The sequence below is a fragment of the Cynocephalus volans genome, chromosome 9 (assembly GCF_027409185.1).
Source record: "Cynocephalus volans isolate mCynVol1 chromosome 9, mCynVol1.pri, whole genome shotgun sequence".
Taxonomy (NCBI): Eukaryota; Metazoa; Chordata; class Mammalia; order Dermoptera; family Cynocephalidae; genus Cynocephalus; species Cynocephalus volans.
In genome coordinates, this window is record NC_084468.1 from 148,315,797 (window position 1) to 148,336,764 (window position 20,968).

The 20,968-nt window shown below is 38.2% G+C and overlaps 1 protein-coding gene and 1 pseudogene across 1 annotated transcript in view; one reads left to right on the forward strand and one right to left on the reverse strand.

Moving 5' to 3' along the window:
• The window catches only part of CPE (carboxypeptidase E), a 119,998-nt gene that overhangs the window by 83,655 nt on the left and 15,375 nt on the right, over window positions 1-20,968 (forward strand). The window contains exons 4-5 of the mRNA XM_063108162.1: window positions 17,157-17,274; window positions 18,649-18,831. Of these exons, the coding sequence (XP_062964232.1) occupies window positions 17,157-17,274; window positions 18,649-18,831 (301 nt within the window). The remainder of the gene's footprint in view (window positions 1-17,156; window positions 17,275-18,648; window positions 18,832-20,968) is intronic.
• On the reverse strand, window positions 7,243-8,911 carry LOC134386352 (tRNA modification GTPase GTPBP3, mitochondrial-like; annotated as a pseudogene).

Sequence of the window (20,968 nt, forward strand, 5' to 3'; positions counted from 1 at the left end):
CCTATCCCAAAACAAGTATATCCCCTTACAAACACTATTTTTTCATCTATCCCAGTCATTAAGGTCTTTGACTTTTCCATCTCTGTCACTGCTCACCAGTAATTAGTTACCAAAGCTCAGTGATTTGACCTCCCTAATACCTCTTCAGTCTTCCCTTCTGCTGCAAACTCATTGCACTGCTTTAGTTCAGGACCCCACTGGCTCCTGCTCTGGTGGGTACATGGCACGTACAGTAGTCTTCTATTTTAATGTTGTGTCCAGCCTCTTCCAGCTCCATTCCGGCTTCTCAAATTCCTCCAGAGTGATCTTCTTCACACACAAAATTATTGCTCTTTTGCTTAAAAATCCTTGCCAGCTCTCCACTGCCTGGAGGATAAAGTGAAAACTCAATATGGCAGAATAGTTAAGCATGGAGACTCTGGAGGCAGCCAACTTGACTCAGCTCCAGGCTTCGTGCTTGCTGTGTGAACTCTGAAAGTTATTTAACCTCTCTCTGCTCCAGCTTATTCATCTGAAGTATGGGGTTGATGATAGTATCTGCCTCATAGATGGTTATAAGGATTGAATGAGTTAATATGTATAAAGTACTTGAGGTCAGAGCCTAGAACTACTATGACCATTTCAGCATAATTTCTCAGTACTCTCTGTTATATACCTCAGGGCTAGGTGGACACATTTGCATGTCCACTAAACATTTGATGTGCCTTCAAACTAATATTGTTTTCAATTACTTGGCAGAGAAATCGAGCCCATCATAGAGGAAAGGCAAAGAAGAACTGCTGTTGGCAGCTCTCAGTGCCTTCTCTATTGTTCCAGGCAAATCTGATCTGGTGTATCAGCTACTTCTAATGCCTTTCCTAAGTGAGAGCCTGGAAAGTACAATTTCTCCATTTTATTTTAGTTCCAGGGTCATTAATGTGTCTCTTGGCCCCTGGATGCTGCCGGGTGACTCACTCCTTAATCTGCCCCTGACACCCCATATACCCTAGTCACATCAATTACTTTTTGCTCCCCAAATGAACAATTTTATAATGATTTTATGTCTTCATATGAGTCGTCATTCCAGCTCTCTAGAATGCTCTTTTCTTCCTTCCATGTCACCTCCTCTGTGAAGTTGTCCTCTGCCCTTCAAGACAGATCCTGTTAATCCTTCCTTCATATCCCTTCATGTATACTTCTGGTATTGTGCTCATTGTTACATTGAGCTTTATGTATGTTATATTATAATTATTTGTTTATATAGCTGTTTTCCGTTTGAGGTTTTGATCACTTGATTGCAGGAACCGTAATTCATACTTGAGTCTTACATAGTAAGCTGAGGGCCTATTGTGAATAAGTACAATCCAGCCCATAAAGCAAATTACAATACCTGGAAAATGCAGCCATTGAAAATCAACAGATGGAGTCCCAGACAAGCATTCAGCATGTGGTTAGGACACCTGATAGAGGATCCAGGAGACAGGGAGTCCCAGATGGTTGGTCTAAAGTTCTTAAAACTTCCCTGCCTACACTTAGGATTAATTCCAGAAATGAGGGCTGAGCCTACAAGTGGGGGCTGGTCTGAGACAAACTGCCAAGGGCTGAGGATTCTGGCAGACCCTGAGAAGTGAGTGGCTTTCTTGTCTCTGAGTCACCAATACACTTGCAGTTCCACAGCCTGAAAACCATCTTTCATGGAAGAAGGCAGAGCTGGAAAGGCAGAGGCTGGGGTAACCAGAGGTGAACAAGAGGGCAGTCCCAGCTATGAAGGATAAGACAGAAGTGAAAAACTGTTCTGGAAGTCCACAAACTTTCCCCATTGCTCATATTGACCTGTCTGTGCTTTCTTTGTAAATCTGAGGAATGAGGGAAATAATTCCTATCACCTATCACAGAAGAATTGTGAAATAAACTCCTGTTGAGAAGATATTTGATTGGCAACTTTGTGCAAGTGCCAGTATTTCCAACCTGTGCTTCCTCCTCCTTCCCCAGTTGATCCTGTATAATATTTGCACAATCTATGTTAAATTAAAAAAAAATTTTCAGGTTAGGTAATATGTATTTAAAAGATGCATGTTCATGGTACTATTTTTTAAAAAAGAGCTATTATTAAAAAAATCTTAGTGCCACTACTTTTCCTTGATCAAAGTAAATTAAAGAGAAATATGTGAAAATTAAAGTTTAGTCCCCTTTCGGGAACATAAGCAAGGATTGTTTACTTTACACTAAATATTAAGTAAACCTGCTTCATAATCAGGGGGTGATACTGCCTGTGTCTGGTTCATCTCCTTTTTTCATTTTTGTTGTTAGGAATGAGACACTGTTTAAACCTAGCCTGGTATAACATATACAGTAGGCATTTCATTAATGTTACTGTACCTCTTTCCTCTTTCACCATCTCAGACTAATATCTGTATCTATATCCCTTATAGCAGTTTTTAAATTTCAAGGTTTATTCTTCTGTTTGGCGTGCCAGGAGTCGTGGGTTATAAATGCAGATTTCCACAATGCTGATTCAGGAGGCCTGGGGTGTGTGCGCTGTGGGGGGTGTGGTGGAAAGGAACTTCATTCTTACCAAGCGCTCCAGATGCCGCCTTGCACCCTGGGGACACGCTGCTCGAGATTGGTGCAGTAGCGTATGTGTAAGAACTAACAATAGGCTAAATCTCGTAGCTTCACATAAAGTTTGAATTTGTTTAAAAAAAGTTTCCTTAAAAAGTTGTTTAATTGCAAAATTAAAATTTTATTACAAACAAAAAGATAAAGCAAATATATAGAAGGAAAAACATAACCCACTACCCTGCAGTCTTTGATGACCACAATTCACATTTTGGTATGCATCCTTCAAAATTACTTTTTATGCAGATATCAACCTATACATACGAGGCTACTTCAAAAAGTTCATTGAAAACAGAATGAAAACATAATGCAAATCTTTCCAAGAAGTCCTCTCGTATATGGCAGCCTATCACACATGTCATTTGGACACTTTCGGGTGAATAATAAACACAGGAGTACAGTCTGCATTGGAATGGCTTTGCCTCCAAGCTCCCACTAAAAGCAGCCCTTCCCCCTGGAGAGTATTCTGCTTGCTTCCCACGGACGGGCCATGTATAACCTCCCTTCCTTCCTAGTTTTTTACTGCTTACTTCTCCCTTCTTCTCCTATCCAAATCCTACCTTATTCCCTCTGCCCTTGACCCATGGTGAATTCCAGCTTCTTCCTGAAGTCTTCACTGACTCTCCATACCACATTTCTGCCTGTTCTGGACTCATTGGAATTCTGCATTTGTCAGCACCAATCACTGGGTCTGAGTAAGTAGAGGTAATGAGGGATGTACCAGGAAGAGAAGAACTGAAAATAAATTCAGCAGTAAAAGAACTTTTGAACAGAACATAGAAGAAAGTGTTTTAAACTCATATAATACTAATGCCATGTTAACATTGGGCCTAAAAAAACATAAATTCACTGTAAGCAGAGTATATGCATTATAGAATTTTAAAATTTCATCTCCTATATCAGTTATTTTTAGGTTCGTTTAAATAAAAATTTGAGCTGGATTTAATTTAAACTTCAGAAACAGTTGTAAGTATGTATAAGAATGTTGTGTATATTTCAGATCATTGTGGAAAAATGCATATTCAGCAAATGGAATTGAGACAAATCCATATCACAAATATCAGCATAGACAAAAATAAATTTTAGATGTATTAAACTTAAATATAAAAAAAATAAAACTAGTAAGATAAACTATTGATAAATATGTAATTTTTGGAGGCAGATAGACCTTTCTAAATTGCTTATATAGACTTTGGCACATGGGTGCCACTTAATAGTTATTGAACAAATGAATGAAATGTGAAAGCAAAGGAAGAGACCATAAAGAAAAGATCAATAGATTTGATGTTATGTTCTTAAATATCTTAATGTGCTATATTTTAATCACAAAACTTAAAAGGCACATGACAAACTTGTCATTCACTGTATTTTAATTACAAGATTTGAATGGCTGATGACAAACTTGAGAAACATTTAAAATATGTAGTGAAGGGTTAATGTTTTTATTAAATAAACAACTCTTGCAAATTAATAAGAAAAGATATACATTTCAATAGAAAAATCAGTTAAACCATATGTAAATATGTCACAAAAGAATAAATACAAATGGTCACTAAACATGTAAAAACTGTTCTAGTTTTATTAGTCAAAGAATGCAAATTGAAAAAATTCTATTTGTCATTAATCAAAGTGACAAACTTTAAAAAAACTAATCCACTGTTGGTAAGAGTCATTAGGGATGGAAGGCTTAATTTTCTGTTGCTGGGTATATTGCTGTACCTTATGGGGAGTCAGTTTGGAACACATTTTAAAATAAACGTGTAGCTAAGGATAAATTTTAATTTAAGCATTTTTAGCTAAAAATGTGCTTAGCTTTTGGTCAAGTCATTCCATTTCTAGAGATTTTCCTAAGGAAAGTATAAAGTTGCAAAAAGGGTAGCTACAAGGGTGTTCTTAGAATTTAAAAATTTTTATGGGCCGGCCTGTGGCTCACTCGGGAGAGTGCGGTGCTGAAAAATTTTTCATGGGCCGAGCCTGTGGCGCACTTGGGAGAATGCGGCGCTGGGAGCACAGCGATGCTCCTGCCGCGGGTTTGGATCCTATATAGGAATGGCCGGTGCACTCACTGGCTGAGTGCCGGTCACGAAAAAGACAAAAAAAAAAAAAAAAAAAAAAAAATTTCATATTAAGCAACCCAGTCCCCAACAGCTGGAGATTACGAGTTGGAGATTACTAGTACAGTGGCTCTGGGGCCAGACTGGCTGGGCTTGAGCACAGGCTCTGCCACTCCCAGCTGATGGCTTCATGCTCTTCCCTAACTTCTCTGTGGTTCAGTTTACTCATCTGTAAAATGGAAAAAAAAAATATAGTCCCTATCTCGTGGGGTGGGTGGGCAAATTCAGTGTGTCACCCATGAAGTGTTTAATAAGTATTAGCTATTTTATTGGTGCTTAAGAATGGTTTATCAAGATATTGGACACTACTGAGCTATTAAAATATTTTAGAAAATAATATTTTAGACATGAAAAGGTTTTTGTTATCTGTTGTCAAGCAAAAAAACAAACAAACACAACACAATGTATAAATCATCACATTTTAACAATTTTGTAAGTGCATTGGATAGAGACTGAAATAGGGATATATGAAAATGTTAGTAGTGGTTATCTTTAGGTGGTAAAATTATGGGTAATTTTAATTTACTTTTCTGTGCTCACCTATCTCCTCTGCATTTTCTGTAATAAACATTTATTTTTGTAGCAAGAATAAGATAAACCAAACAAATAATAAAACAACACCTGATGGAGTTTGGATGTGTTGTTCCCACCAAAACTCATGTGGAAATTTGATCTCCAATGTGGCAGTGTTGGAAACTGATTGAGTCATGGGGGCGGATCCCTCATGAATGGATTAATGCTCTCCCTGGGGGAGGGGGGAGTAATGAGTGAGTTCTCGCTCTATTAGTTCCCACGAGAGCTGGTTGTTTATAGGACCCAGGCACCTCCTCTCTGTCTCTCTTGCTTCCTCTTACCATGCGATCTGCTTGTACCCACTGGCTGCCTGCCACTTTCTGCCATGACTAGAAGCAGCCTGAGGCCCATGCCAGATGCAGCTGTCCCAGAATCGTAAGCCAAATAAACCGCTTTTCCTTATAAGTTACCCAGTCTCAGGTATTTCTGTGATAGCAACACAAAATGGACTAAAACAACACCCTATTCTAAATCACACTTTTCCACAGTTATCAGTAGCCTATGTGGAAAATAGGATAGTTTTAATACAGTAAAGCTGATGTAGTAAAAAATAACATGGGCCTTATGGCTTTGTAGACTGGTTATGAATTCTCAGCTGTGTGAACTTGGACATTTTATTTAACACACTCAACCCTCGGATTCCTCCATGTGAAATGGGGATATATATCTTTGCATATTTAATGGGGGTGTTGTGAAGCTCAATAAAAGAGTTCATGTGAGAGCTATTTGTAACTGAACAGAGATATACAAATACAAGATCTTATAACCATCAGACTCTGCTGATGCCATTAGATTTTCTGTCCCAAAGAACAGTATGGATCATATCTCCAGTAAAAGCTTTTCTTTTTATCAAAAGGTACTTGGAGTTTGAGAGTCATCCTAGTTACTATTAAAAACTCATCACATAAAAGTATCAAGCTTATGGCTCCAGATGAATTCATTGGTATAAATTTCTTTCCTTCTTTGTTTTGCTTCCAAGATATGAGGGGCTGTAAATCATTCAAAAGACTTAACAAATTCCTGAAACTTGTGCCTTTGTTTAGAAAGTTAAGAAGACAATTTCCAAAATAAACTGATATTTTACAGCCAGCTCTGAAAGAGACCTAATCTAATATTCTTTTAATGAACAGTGTTTGAGGTAGTTGAAGGAAATTGAAAAAATAGTAAGCAAAAATTGGAAATAAAATTTGTCACATGTTTGAACCACCACAGAAGATGAACCTTGTTCTGTTGTTCAACTACAATTGGCCCTTGAACAATGCAGAAGTTAGGGCCCCAACCCCTGTGTGTTCGAAAATCCACATATATAACTTTTTTTTTAAAGCAATAAACACAATACAATTTATGTACAAAACACAAGATGAAACATATATTTGATAAATGCATCCACAAGTATGCAAACATGCAGCAAAAGTTTTGGAAAGGGCCGAGCCCGTGGCGCACTCAGGAGAGTGCGGCGCTGGGAGCGCAGCGACGCTCCCGCCTTGGGTTCGGATCCTATATAGCAATGGCCGGTGCACTCACTGGCTGAGTGCCGGTCACGAAAAAGACCAAAAAAAAAAGTTTTGGAAAGACACATGTTAAGCCGTGACCCTGGGAGAGGGGGTAAGGGAGATTCCTAGTTTGAAACACCGTGGATCACCTCAGTTTTTTACATTCCATTAGCATTTGCAAAATCAATTAAAAATTGTGAAATGAAAACCCCTGAGCTCCTCCTACTTCCATCCCAACCCTCCACTCAGATCCCCTAGCATCTGGATCCCAAAGGAACCTCCATTTGGCCCCACTTCAGGGCCTGAATCCCCAGCAAGTCCTTGCAGGCAGCTCATTGCCCTTGAAAGCAACTGCTTTGATTCACTGTTTGCAGATCAAGGTCTTCCTCGGTGAACGAGAATCCCATATGGCCTAAACTGTTCCTAGATCCCCCAAAGCTTCTGGGCATCCACTCAGCATCCACTCACTTACCCATGCAGAAGTCCTGGAAGATGACATCCAGGATCTCCTCAGTGTCCCCTACCCCTGTGAGGCAGGTCAGATACCCCTAGCGACCTGCAGCTCCTTGGCTATCAGAACCAGGTGTTTTGACTGGTTTTATAGTGGCTGAGGGTGTCCAGGCAGCCCTGGAGGTGATGTTGGTTCCTTGCTGTCAGGTGTGGATGGGTCTCCACACACTGCAGCCAGCCCCTTCCTCAGTGCATCCCGGAGGCCGTCTAGTCCCTCCCTGGTTAGGCATGATAGCAGCAAGTTGAGGGGCAGGTCAGGACCAGGGCATGGACCCTCAGGGGGTAGCAGGTCCGACTTGTTCATCACTAGCAAGAGGTGCTGGCTGCTCCCATTGGGGCTCTGGGCTCCTACAGGGGCTACAGCCATGTCCAGTGTCCAAGAAGTTGCAGCTGGAGGGAGAAGCCATGTCAGAGGCATCCAGCAAGGCCAGGATGAGGTCAGCCTGCTCTAGCATCTTGCAGGTGCGGCAGGCCTTCCTGTTCCCCAAGCCCAAGACCTCCTGCAACCCCGCCTTGTTGCTCAGCAGTACTGGGAACCTGGCCAGGTCACGAGGGTCTCCAACATGTTACTGGTGGTCCCAGCTTGGAGGATAGAGTGGACACAGTCTTCTAGCTGAGCAGGTTCATCAGGCTGCTCTTGCCTGCATTAGGGGGTCCAGTGACCACTAGGTGCACCCCTGAGTGGAGCCTCTGCCTGCATTTTGCATCTCATAGATGTGCACTCAGTGCCACCTCTAGCACCCGAATTTAGCTGTCCTTTTGTTCCTAGATACCCTCCTCCAGGTTGTCATCCTCACCAAATTGATGTAGGCCTCCATGTGGGCCATGGCCTGAGCTTAGCATGAAGATCAGGGCCCCCAACTGGCCCATGGCACCGCTGCTTTGATGCATGCACAGTCTGTGAGGGCCACAGGTGGCCTGGGCCACCAGGGTACACAGACCCCGCCACATGTTTCTTCAACCTGCAAACTCCCTGACCCACCTCTAACTTATTTTTTTTTTAACTTTTTCTATGAAAAATTTAATACATATGCAATAAATTTAGCTACAGCAGTCGACAACTCATGGCCAGTCTTATCTTATTTGTACCCCCTCCCACTTTCTGCCTTCCCCCTGGATTATTTTGAGTAAATCCTAGTATCACAGCATTCATCTGTATATACTTCAGTATGTCTCTAAAACGTAAGAACTCTTTTATAAAAGACATAACTGCAGTAATAACCACGTTTTAAAAATCAATAATAATTCCTTAATATAATCAAACATTAAACATGTTTAAATTTCTCCAGTTCTCTTCCCCTCCTTCTTTCTTTCTTACGATGGATTTGTTTACATCAAGATCCAAACAAGTTCTGCTTGTTGCATTGGTTGCTGTGTCAGCTCTCTAAAGTTTCTGTTAATGTATAGGTTCCACCTTTGTCTAATTTTTTCCCCTTTACCCCATAAAGTTTCCCAAGGTCTGGATTTGCTGGCTCCGTCCCAGTAGTGTCATTTAGCATGTTCTACCATCCCCTGCATTTTCTGATGCTTGGTTGCTGGATCCTGAGGCTTGATCTCACTCAGGTTAAATTTGGCTTCAGAGGTGTATGTTCTCACTGCAGTAGGCCCATGACGTCTGATCATCTCGCTGTAACCTTAGCAGACAGTGATGATCATTTGCTAAATCCAGTATTTCAATTGGGGTTTGCAAAATCCCATATTCTAATTATTTTATTCTCTCTTTATTTACTAGCTGGGATACTTCGGTAGTTAGAAATATTATCTCCTCAGTTACTTATGGTTACCCTGAGGAACAACTCATACAGGGGAGACAAGATAAATGCTCAACTCTTCCCTTTTACTTACTAGTTTTTGAAAAACAAATTGTTTCCCTATGATCTTGCAAAGAGACTGAGAGTTTGTTTGCTTTTGTTTCATTGTCATTATGATTTTTTGTGATAGTAAGTTTGTTTCTTTCTCGTTCTTGTCTGCATTGTTGTTCTGCCAGTGGATTTTGTTCTTTCTTGTGTATCCTTGGTAGTGATTATCGTTTTTTGGATTCCAAGTGCAGGATTCCCTTGAGGACTTCTGCAGCGCTGGTAGTGTGGTGGTGAACTCCCACAGTTTTTATTTGGCTGGAAAATACACTATTTCCTCCTCATTTTTGAGGGATAGCCTTGCTGGATATAGTATTCTTGGCTGGCAGTTTTTTTCTTCTAGTATTTTGAATACATCATCTCATTTTCTTCTGGCCTGCAGAGTTTTTGTTGAGAAGTCTGCTGTTAGGCTGATAGGGGCTGCCTTACAGATGAATTGATGCTTTTCTCTTGCTTCTTTTAAGATTCTTTCTTTGTTATTGAGCTTTGCCAGTTTGACTGTAATGTGTCTTGGAGAGGACCTTTTTGGGTTGAATCTGTTTGGGGATCTTTGAGCCTCCTGGATCTGAAGGTCCTTGTCTCTCCCTATACCCGGGAAGTTTTCCATTATTGTTTCATTAAATAGGTTTTCCATGCCTTTTCCTTTCTCCTCCCCTTCTGGAACATCCATGATTCAAATGTTTGTGGGCTTAAGGTTGTCTGGTAGCTCTCTTGGATTTTCTTCATTTTTAGAATTATTTTTTCCTTTTTTTTTTTTTTGTCCACCTGGGTTATTTTGAAAAGACTATCTTTAAGATCAGAAATTCTTTCTTCTGCTTGTTCTAGCCTGCTGCATAAGCTCTTGGTTGTGGTTTTTATTTTCCTGAGGGAATCTTTCAGTTCTATGAGTTCTGCTACATTCTTTTTTAAGGTATGAATCTCTCTGCAAATTTCCTCCTTCATATCCCCGATTTTTTTTTCTTGTTTCATTATGTTGTCTAACTGAGTCTTCTTTTATTTCAGTGAGTTTCCTTAAGATTGTTGCTCAAATTTCCTTTTCAGTCATTTCAAGGGTTTCTTGCTTTATAGGATCTGGTATTTGAGGATTACTGTATTCTTTTGATGGTGTCATATTTTCTTGGATTTTTGTATTTCTAGTTTCTTTACATTGATGTCTAGTCATCTAGTAGAGCAGTTGCTTCTATTACTCTGGAGTGGACTTTGAGGAAAGAGACATCATCTTCTGGTGACTCTCCTTGTGTCAATGTGGTTGAGTGTCTGGCAGGCCATCTGCATTGTGGCTGTGGCTACTGCTGTGGTGGTGAGCTGCTTTTGTGGCAGCTGTGGATGTGGCAGTGACTGTGGTGGGCCACCCACATGGAAGTGACATTTTCAGCATGCTCCTTGACTGCTTCCAGGTGGTCAGGGCCCACCTATAACTTTGGACTTCCCCCCAATTTTTTAAATAAATCTTTTATTGAAACATATTGATTGTACATATTTATGGGTACAGAGTTACATTTTAGTAGATGCATACAGTGCGTGGTGATCTAATCAATTAGCATATTAATCATTGCATAAGTTAATCATTACTTTGTGATGTGCACATTTAATCTCCTCTCTGCTAGTCCTTTGATAACATGCAGTAAATCATTGTTGGTTATAGATTCCTGGGTTTACTATACATCAATAGAACTTGTTTTTTTCTATCTACCTATAATTTTGTGTCTATTAACCAGCCTCACACTATCCTCTTCCCCCCTCCCCTGTCCTACTTCTAGTAACCATAGTTCTTTTCTCTCTTTTTAACAGTTCAACTTATTATTATTAATTTGTTTGTTTTTTGTTGTTATTGTTTCTTTGTTTGTCTGTCTTAGCTCCTACATATGAGTTAGAACATGAGTTATTTCCTTTTCTGTGCTTGGCTTATTTCACTTAACATAATTTTCTTCAAGTTCATCCATGCTGCTGTGAATGGCAGAATTTCATTCTTTATTATGGCTGAATTTCGTTCTTTTTTATGGCTGAGTAAAAAAAAAAAACACATTTTTTTTTTATACAGTCATCTGTCAATGGACATTTAGTTTGGTTCCATTTCTTGGCTATTGTAAATAGAGCTGCAATAAGTATGAGAGTGCAGGTGTCCCTTCAACATGATGATTTCCATTCCTTTCAGTATATACCCAGTAGTGGGATTGCTGGGTTGTATGGTAGTTCTATCTGTAGTTGTTTGAAAATCCTCTATACTGTTTTCTATAATGGCTGCACTAATTTACAACCCCACCCAGAAGGTATGACTGTTCCTCTTTCTTCTCATCCTTGCCAACATTTGTTATTCTCAGTCTATTTAATAATGGTCAGTCTAACTGGGGTGAGGTGATATCTCAATGTGGTTTTGATTTGTATTTCCCTGATGAATAGTGATGTTGAACATTTTTTCATATACCTGTTGGCCATTTGTATGTCTTATTTCGAGACATGTCTATTCATTTCCCTTGCCCATTTTTTAGTTAGGTTACTTGCTTTTTTTATGATTAGTTTTGAGTTCCTTGTATATTCTGGATATTAGCCCCTTGTCAGATGGATGTGTAATTTGCAAATATTTTCTCCTATTCTGCAGGTTGTCTCTTTGCTCTGTTTATTGTTTCCTTTGCTGTTAAGAAGCTTTTCAGTTTGATAAAATTCCATTTGTTTATTATTTGCTTTTGTTGCCTGTGCTTTTGGGGTATTATGCATAAAATCTTTACCCAGTTCTGTGTCTTGAAGCATTGCCCCATGTTTATTTCTTTTGGTTTTATAGTTTCAGGTCTTACATTGAAATCTTTAATCCATTCTGAATTGTTTTTTGTATATGGTGAGAGATAGGGGTATAGTTTCATTCTTCCAGAGATAGATGTTCAGTTGTCCCAGCACCATTTATTGAAGAAGCTGTTCTTTCCCCAATGTGTGTTTTCAGCATGTTTGTCAAAGATCAGTTGGCTGTAAGTATGTGGACTTATTTCTGTGTTCTATATTCTGTTCCATTGGTCTGAGGGAATGTTTTTATGCCAATACCATGCTGTTTGGGTAACTATCACTTTGTAGTATATTTTGAAGTCAGGTAGTGTAATGCCTCCCACTTTATCCTTTTTGTGAAGTTTTTAGGCTATTCAAGGTCTCTTGTTGTGTCATATGAATGTTAGGATTATTTTTCTATTTCTGTGCAGAATGTGATTGACATTTTGATAGAGATTGCATTGAATCTGTAGATTACTTTGGTATTATGATCATTTTCCCATTAATTCTGGGATTTTTTGTGTCCTCTTTAATTTCCTTCATCAGTGTTTTGCAGAGATCTTTCACTTCTTTGGTTAAGTTTATTCCTAAGTATTTTATTTTTTATGTAGCTATTGTACATGGGATTGCTTCCTTGATTTCTTTTTCTGCTAGTTCATTGTTGCTGTATAGAAACACTACTGTTTTTTTGTATATTGATTTTGTATCCTGTAACTGTACTGAAATCATTGATCAGTTCTGAGAATTTTTGGGTGGAGTGTTTAGGTTTTTCTATATGTAAAATCATGTCATCTGCAAACAGGGACAATTTGACTTTCTCTTTTCCAATTTGAATGCCCTTTATTCCTTTCTTGTGCCTCATTGCTCTGGCTAGACCTTCCAGTACTATGTTGAATAGCACTGGTAAGAGTGAGCATCCTTGTCTTGTTGCTGCTGTTAGAGGAAATGCTTTCAGCTTTTCCCCATTCAGGTTTATGTTAGCTGTGGGTTTCATATATGACTTTTATTACATTGAGGTAGTTTCCTTCTATACCTATTTTGTTGAGCCTTTTTATCATGAAGGGATGTTGAATTTTATAAAATGATTTTTTTACATCTATTGAGATGATCATATGGTTTTTGTATTTCATTTTGTTGATTGGATATATCACATTCATTTATTTGCATATGTTGAACCATTCTTACATCTCTGGGATGAATCCTACTTGTTCATGGTGTATAATCTTTTTGTATGCTGTTGGATTCTGTTTGCTAGTACTTTGTTGAGAATTATACAATCTAAGTTCATCAAGGATATTGGCCTGTAGTTTTCTATTTTTAGAATAGATTGATAAGCATTGGTATTAAATCATCTTTAAATGTTTGGTAGAATTCTGCAGTGAAGACATCTGGTCCTTGGTTTTTGTTGGGAGACTTTTTATTACTGATTCAATCTCACTGCTCATTATTGGTTTGTTTAGACTTTTTATTCTTATTTCTTGGTAGATTGTATGTGCCTAGAAATTTATCCATTTCCTATAGATTTTCAGATTTGTTGGCATATAGTTGTCCATAATAGTCTGTAATGATTCTTTGTATTTTTTCAGAATCAGTTGTACTGTCTCCTTTTTCATCTCTGATTTTTGTCATTTGTTTTTTTTTTCTGTTCTTTTTTTGATTATTCTAGCTAATAGTTTGTCAGTTTTGTTTATCTTCTCAAGAACAACTTTTTGTTTCTTCAATCTTTTGTACTATTGTTTTCATTTTGGTCTCTATTTCATTTAGTTCTGTTCTAATTTTTATTATTTATTTCCATCTAGTAATTTTGGGATTGAATTGTTCTTGCTTTTCTAATTCCTTGTAATGTAACATTAGGTTGTTTACTTGAGATCTTTCAATTTTTTTGATGTATGCAGTTTTTGCAATTAACTTCCTTCTTAGTATTGCTTTTGTGGTGTCCTATAAGTTTTGGTCCAATATGCTTTTATTTTCATTCATTTCTAAAGATATTTTGACTTCCTTTATATCTTCTTTGACCCATTGGTCATTCAGGACCATGTTGTTTAATTTCCATGCACTTGTATATTTTCCAGAGTTTTGCTTATTGTTGATTTCTAGTTTTATTCCATTGTGGTCTGAAAGAATACTTGATATGATTTCAATTTTTAAAAATTTGCCAAGATTTGATTTGTGGCCTCACATGTAGTCTATCCTGCAGAATGATCCATGTGCCGATGAGAAGAAGATATATTCTGCATTTATTGAATGAAATATTTTGTAAAAGTCCATTTGGTTTAGAGTTCAGTTTAAATCCAGTGTTTCTGTGCTAATTTTGTCTAGATGATCTGTCCAATGCTGAGGAAGGGGTGTTGGATTCTCCAATTATTATTGTATTGGGTTTTATTTCTCCCTTTGGATCTAGTAATAATTATTTTATACATCTGGGTACTCCAGTGTTGGGTATATATATATTAATGATTGTTATATACTCTTGCTGAATTGATCCCTTTATTATTATATAATGTCTTTCTTTGTCTCCTTTTATAATTTTTGGCTTAGAATATATTTTATCTGATATAGATATAGCTACTCCTGCTCATTTTTGGTTTTCATTTGTGTGGAATATCTTTTTCAATCCCTTCCCTATTAGTCTATGTGTGTCTTCACTGGTGAAGTGAGCTACTTGAAGGTAGCATATAGTTGGACCTAATTTTTAAATCCATTCAGCCACTCTGTATCTTTTTAGTGGGGAATTTAAATCATTTATGTTCAGGGATGTTATTGAAAGGTGTTGTCTTACTTCTGACATTTTAGTAATTTTTTGTGGTTGTTTTATATTTCTTTTCTTCCTTTCTTTCTCTTTTTATATATCATTGCTGTTGGTGTTTTTTATAGTGATAAGGTAAAGTTTCTTTCTCTTTCTTATTTGTGTATCTGATCTACTAGTGGGTTTTATTCTTTCTCATGTATTCATGATGGTAGTTATTGCTGTTTTGATTCCAGATATGGGGCTCCTTTGAGGGTTTTTTTCTAGGATCTTGTGGTGGTGAGTTTCCACAGTTTTTGTTTGTCTGGGAAAGAATTTCTCCTTCATTTCTGAAGGATAGCTTTGCTGTGTATAGTATTCTTAGTTGGCAGTTTTTTTCTCTTAGCACTTTGAATATATCATCCCACTCTCTCCTGGCCCATATGGTTTCTATTGAAAAGTCTGCTGTTAGTCTGGTGGGAATTCCCTTATAGATGACTTGACTTTTTACTTGTGGTTTTTAGTAGTCTCTTTTCATCTTTGACTTTTGACAGTTTAATAATAAGATGTCTTGGGTTGAACCTGTTTGGGGATCTTTGAGCCTCTTTGATCTGAAAGATCATATCTTTTCCAAAACTTGGGAAATTTTCAGTTATTATTTCATTCAACAGGATTTTGATGCCTTTTCCTTTCTCTTCTCTTATCAGAACACCCATGATATGGATGTTTGTGTGCTTAAGGTTGTCTAAAGATCTTGTAGTCTTTCTTCATTTTAAAAATTCTTCTTCTTCTTCTTTTTTTTTTTTTTTTTTTGGTACAACTTGGTTAATTCAAAAAGCCTGTCTTTAAGTTTAAAAATTCTTTTTTTCCAATTGTCCTAGCCTGTTGCTTAAATTCTCAGTTGTGTTTTTTATTTTGTTGAATTAATTATTTAGTTTCAGGATTTCTGCTTGATTCTTTTTTATGATATCTGTCTCTTTGCTGAATTGCTCCTTCATTTCCTGGGTTTTTTTTTTTTTTTTTTAGATCATTGTGATTTCTATCTAAATTTTTCTTGCATCATGTTGAGTTTCTTTAAGATTACTGTTTGGAATTCCTTTTCGGGCATTTCCTCAATTTCCTGTTGTTTGGGGTCTGGTACTGGAGATCTGTTGTCTTCCTTTCAGTGTGTCACGTTTCCTTGTTTTTTCATGCTTCTCATTTCTCTGCTTTGATGTCTGGGCATCTAGTATGAAAGTCACTTCTAATTTTTGAAGTAATTTTGAAAGGAGAAACTCTTTCCTGTAGAAGTGTTCTAAATTGATAGTCAGATTGAGCATTTTAGGTTTGGTTCAGGATATTATAAGCATGGTAGTGCAGTCTTTGTATGACTTCTATATTCAGTCTCAGAGTTGTCATTGGGTACCTTCATGGTCTATGTGGTGGAACCCTTTGTAGTTTTTGTTGGGGCTGGTGACAACTGGGCAGGAGTATTGTGGCTGTGTGCCCAGCATCTCAGAGAGCAGGTGTATACTGGTGCATCAGATTTTGGCAGCTTTGTAGTAGGCTGCTGAATCAGTTGTTGAGCCTAGAGAAAGCCTGAAAGGGTATAGCCAAACCCAGCAGCTCTGTAGGGGCCTGCCTTGGAGGATCAAAGCCCTTGCCTGATCTGCAGTCAGTCAGGGAGCAGGTGTACACTACTGTCCCTGGTCCTGGCACCTCTGTAGAGGGCTGCCAGTTCAGCTGCTGAGTCAGGGAACAGGTGTACACTGGTACCACACGTCTTGGTAGCTCTGTAGAAGGCCACAGGTTCAACTGCTGTGCCTATAGCAAGGCTTCAAGTGTGCAGCCATGTCCAGCAGCTCTTTATAGGCCTGCCTTGTCTCCCAAAATTTAACTAATAAGCTACTATTGACCAGAGGCTTTACCAATAACATAAGCAGTCGATTAACACATATTTTGTATATGTTTTATATACTGTATTCTTACAATAAAGGAATCTAGAGAAAAAAACAGTAAACTACAGGGCAGGAAAAACTGAACTAAAGAAAAGCATTCTCCAAAAAGTTTTCCAATATTTTTATTGAGAAAAATCCATGTGTGAGTGGACTCAGGTATAAAAGTGGACCAGAGTGTAAGTGGAGTCCCACAGTTCAATCCTGTGTTGTTCAGAGGTAAACTTTGTATTTTCTTTTCTCCTCTTATCTTTATCTATTATTATCAAAGATGTGTGATCCACTACAGATTAGACAATGTCCCCAAATTTGTAAATGATTTGCATGCTGGCTTTCAAGTTACAAAGAGAGAAAAACTGGTAGTCCACAAAAGTAGAACTTTTAAGGAAATGTAAATGCTAATGAAATTTTTTTATTATAAGTCTGAGAAAGACATAGAAAATGCTGTTCTTACAGGAACCTTTTTTTTCTGTGAAAATAACCACAAAGTGGTTGAAATATGACTAGTTTTTTCTCTACCTTTTCTGTTTTTTCTATCAGGTGATCATATCAAGGATTATCAAATTTATAATCCTTTTAATCTCTAATTTTTAATACAGCTTGCTCCTGAGACCAAGGCTGTCATTCACTGGATTATGGACATTCCTTTTGTTCTCTCTGCCAATCTCCATGGAGGAGACCTTGTGGCCAATTACCCATACGATGAGACTCGGAGTGGTAGGTATTACTCCTGCTTCTCTAAGTGGTTCAAGGTTTATAATTACTATACAAGGGTTTATGTGATGATTTCTATAGTATTCTTTTAAGGAGCTTGTCATTAAGTGGTTTTGCCTGTAGAAATACATATGTTTAACATGAACATCCCCCTACAATTTCTTGTGGTATGACGTATCTGTTTGTCAGAAAAGGACTGTCATTTTTTTTCAATAGTGTAGGTAAAGAGAAATGTGATCTTGACAGAATACTGAGAGAAGAGAAAGTGAAAAAAAAAGTAGTCATAAACTTGGTTCACTTCTGGACGCTGGTAAAATGGAGAGATTTTCAATAGTTTAGGTAAAGAGAAATGTGATCTTGACAGAATACTTAGAGAAGAGATAGTGAAAAAAAAAAAGTAGTCATAACCTTGGTTCACTTCTGGATGCTGGTAAAATGGAGAGATTACAGAGGTTATATAGGTACAAGATGGCTTAAAAATGGAGGCAGTTTCCTGGTTCCTGATCAGGGCCTATGTGAATCTCTACATGTATTTTATTGTGTTCTCACATTTTTGCATTTGGAACTGTTTCTCGTGGTGTCAGGGAGAGGAAGTGGTGCTTTGGTTTTTTCTGTTTTAGTTAAGTTTCAGGCAAAGCAAGCTTTAGCCAGATAGATATTTTCAGCTTAATTTTTATTACTCCAGGAAATTTCCTGCTTTTGATCCATTCTCAGGGGGCTTTGAAGAGTTAGCTCTTTGTAAACACAGGATGAAAATTTTAGATATTGGACACTTTAAGTTCTGAAGAAAGTCTTTAGTGGGATGATGTTAAATAAATTGAGATTTTTGTGGCTTGTTGATAACTGGGAGACTTGTAGGCCTGGTACAGTTTATAAGGCATGACTAAGAATATACTCTTAGTGTATCAAAGTATATATTACTTATTTCTATAATAAACAGGAGATTTAAAAAAAGTCTAAAATCAGGTACTGAATAGTATGTGTTAGAGTGGTTCGTAGTGACTATGAGGCTGGTACAGGTGTATTTTTTAAATGAAAAATTTTAACAGTGGAAATTCTCTTGCTCTTCCTCCCAGGTCCAGTTTACTATGATCTCATCACCTCTTCTTGTAAAGCTTTCAATTCATAAATAGAATGCGCATTCTACCCAATTTCTACTTTGTAGTATTAGGGATGGAAGTCATATAATTTAAAAACTGAGTGTAATCATTTAGTGCTTAACCCTTCACTCCTTCTCTGTAGTGGTATAGCTAAAAAAAAGAAAAAGAAAAAAGAAAAAATACATCAGCAAGAGCTCAACACTGAATCACCCTTCAGAGAATAGGCAGTGCTCCTTGGTCTACGTCAATTTCTTTAATCTTGTGATTTATTTTCTAGGTAGTGCTCATGAGTACAGCTCCTGCCCAGATGACGCCATTTTCCAAAGCTTGGCTCGAGCATACTCTTCTTTCAACCCGGCCATGTCTGACCCCAATCGGCCACCATGTCGCAAGAACGATGACGACAGCAGCTTTGTAGATGGGACGACCAATGGTGGTGCTTGGTACAGTGTACCTGGCGGTGAGTTTCCATGTCACTCTCTGATTATGTGGTGATGATAGTGGCTTGTTTGTAATTGCCATGTAGATTTAGAGACTCTTCCACCCTTCTCAGTCATTAAGTAGACTGAACCTAGAGTTCTCCCATTAAAGTTATTTTTCTGCATGAATGAATACTATATATAATTTTGTTTTTGTTGAGTTTTTAAATCGAGGTGCTAATTGAAGAGATACAGGAAACTAACAGAAGACATTCATCAGTAAAAAATAAATTGAATATTGTTAACCAACCTACTTTTCAAATTTGAGCCTTAGGGAATAAGATAGTATGTTGATTATATGTGAATCATACTTTTACTATAGGTGAAAGTATATCTTAGAGGGCTGCTTTGGCTTTTGCATATCTTAGTGCATGTACCTGTTTTTTTTTTTTTTAATGGTGAGATAATGGAGACTATTTGATGTGGACTAGTTTGTGATCACTAATAAGCACTATTAGATCAGGTAGCTTTTCACCTTTTATGCAGTTTGCAAAGGGAGAAGGCCACCTGCAGGACAGCAGCTGGAGGAGGCACCTATCTAGAAAACCAAGGCAGCTCTCTTTGCTCCCTTTATCCCAATATGGACTTTACAGATCTCTTATTTTTATAACTATCAAGACCACTAACAGTTATGGCGTAATACTTGCCTCTACCAAGGATAAAGAGTGAAATGTAAAGATATGGATATATTTTTTTCTCTCTTTGCCAGGAACATTTTTCTATGGCCCACCTGGAGATAAAAAAGGAAATTAGGGCAGTAGCAGCACTAGACGATTATAGCGTTTTGGTTTGATATGCTTAATTTTGTTGAATTATGCTCTGAGAAAAATATTCTTCCCATTTTTTCCTTTCGGTTTCTTCTGTTTTTATTTATATTTTGCATTTGGCCAGGTCATATTTTAGTACCTTTTTTCCTCTACAGCTTGAGAAATAAGGTCTATGTTAGATTTAGGATTTAGAGTATGTCAAATACATCAGATAGGAAGTAATTTATGCTTTATTTTTTATAAAAACTTTAGTAATTCCTTTGGAACTATCTTTTTGAACAAATAGTGTATTGTCTACAGAATACCAAGTAATCTATATCAGTAAAATATTGATAATAATATTAACAACAATAATAATAATATTAATGTATGGTTATGGATTTTGTCTGGCTAGGGCAATTGTTGGGATACTGCTGATGTAGCCGATTGTGTTGTTAGGGCTAGGGCCCACAGACCCTTCAAACCCGTTGTACAGACTGGGTCACAAACCCTTTACATGCCGGCCTGGGTCACCAGAACCCTCACACACAGGTCCACGAGCTAGGTAATTGGGAAAGATCCTGGGAGCTGTTGGCAGACGACACGAGCTCAATCCTCAGCTTCCTCAGCAGCAGCAGCAGCTTACAGCAGCCTCCAGCGGCAGCGGTGGTGGCCTCACTGGAGGGTCCTGGGGGCACTGGCAGCAGAAACAACAGCCTCCAGCAGCAGTAGCAGCCTCCCTGTGGCCCCCCTGGGGCATCCCTGGGCTGGGGGGAGGGCACTGTGGATCAGAGCCACTCATCCTTTATACTTAAGTCTGACAACTCAGGATGCCTGGGTGCGAGTCAGACAACCTAGGAACACCTAGGTGCCCGTGCACAATTGCTTTAGACATTAACCAATGGATACCTGGGCACATGTGCATATTTACAACAAATGCCTGACAAGACTCTGAACCCCCAAGGGACCCCGACCATTTATCTGTATTTTCTCTACAATTAATCTTAGTGATTATGTTCTGCAATAATCAAGCAAAGGAAGCTTTTACAGTCTTTAGCTCTCTATATAGTGAATAAAATCAGTGTTTTAGGTCAAGTTTTCTAGAAGCAGAACCAGAGACGTGGGATTTGGACGTGGGACGAGGCTCTGCTTCTAGGTTAATTATTTATTGAGGGAGTGCTTTTTTAGAGCCTGAGACATGGGATTTGGATGTTAGTTATTTATTGAGAGAAGTGAGGGAAGCAGGGTAAGGAAATGGATAGAGCTGAGGAAGGATACGGGCTCAGGGAAAGTCTAGCCTTGGCTTGAGCCTTTGGGAGAAGGGTCTGGAGCACGATTCACAGGCAGAGTTGTCTCCCCTCAAGGCAAAGAG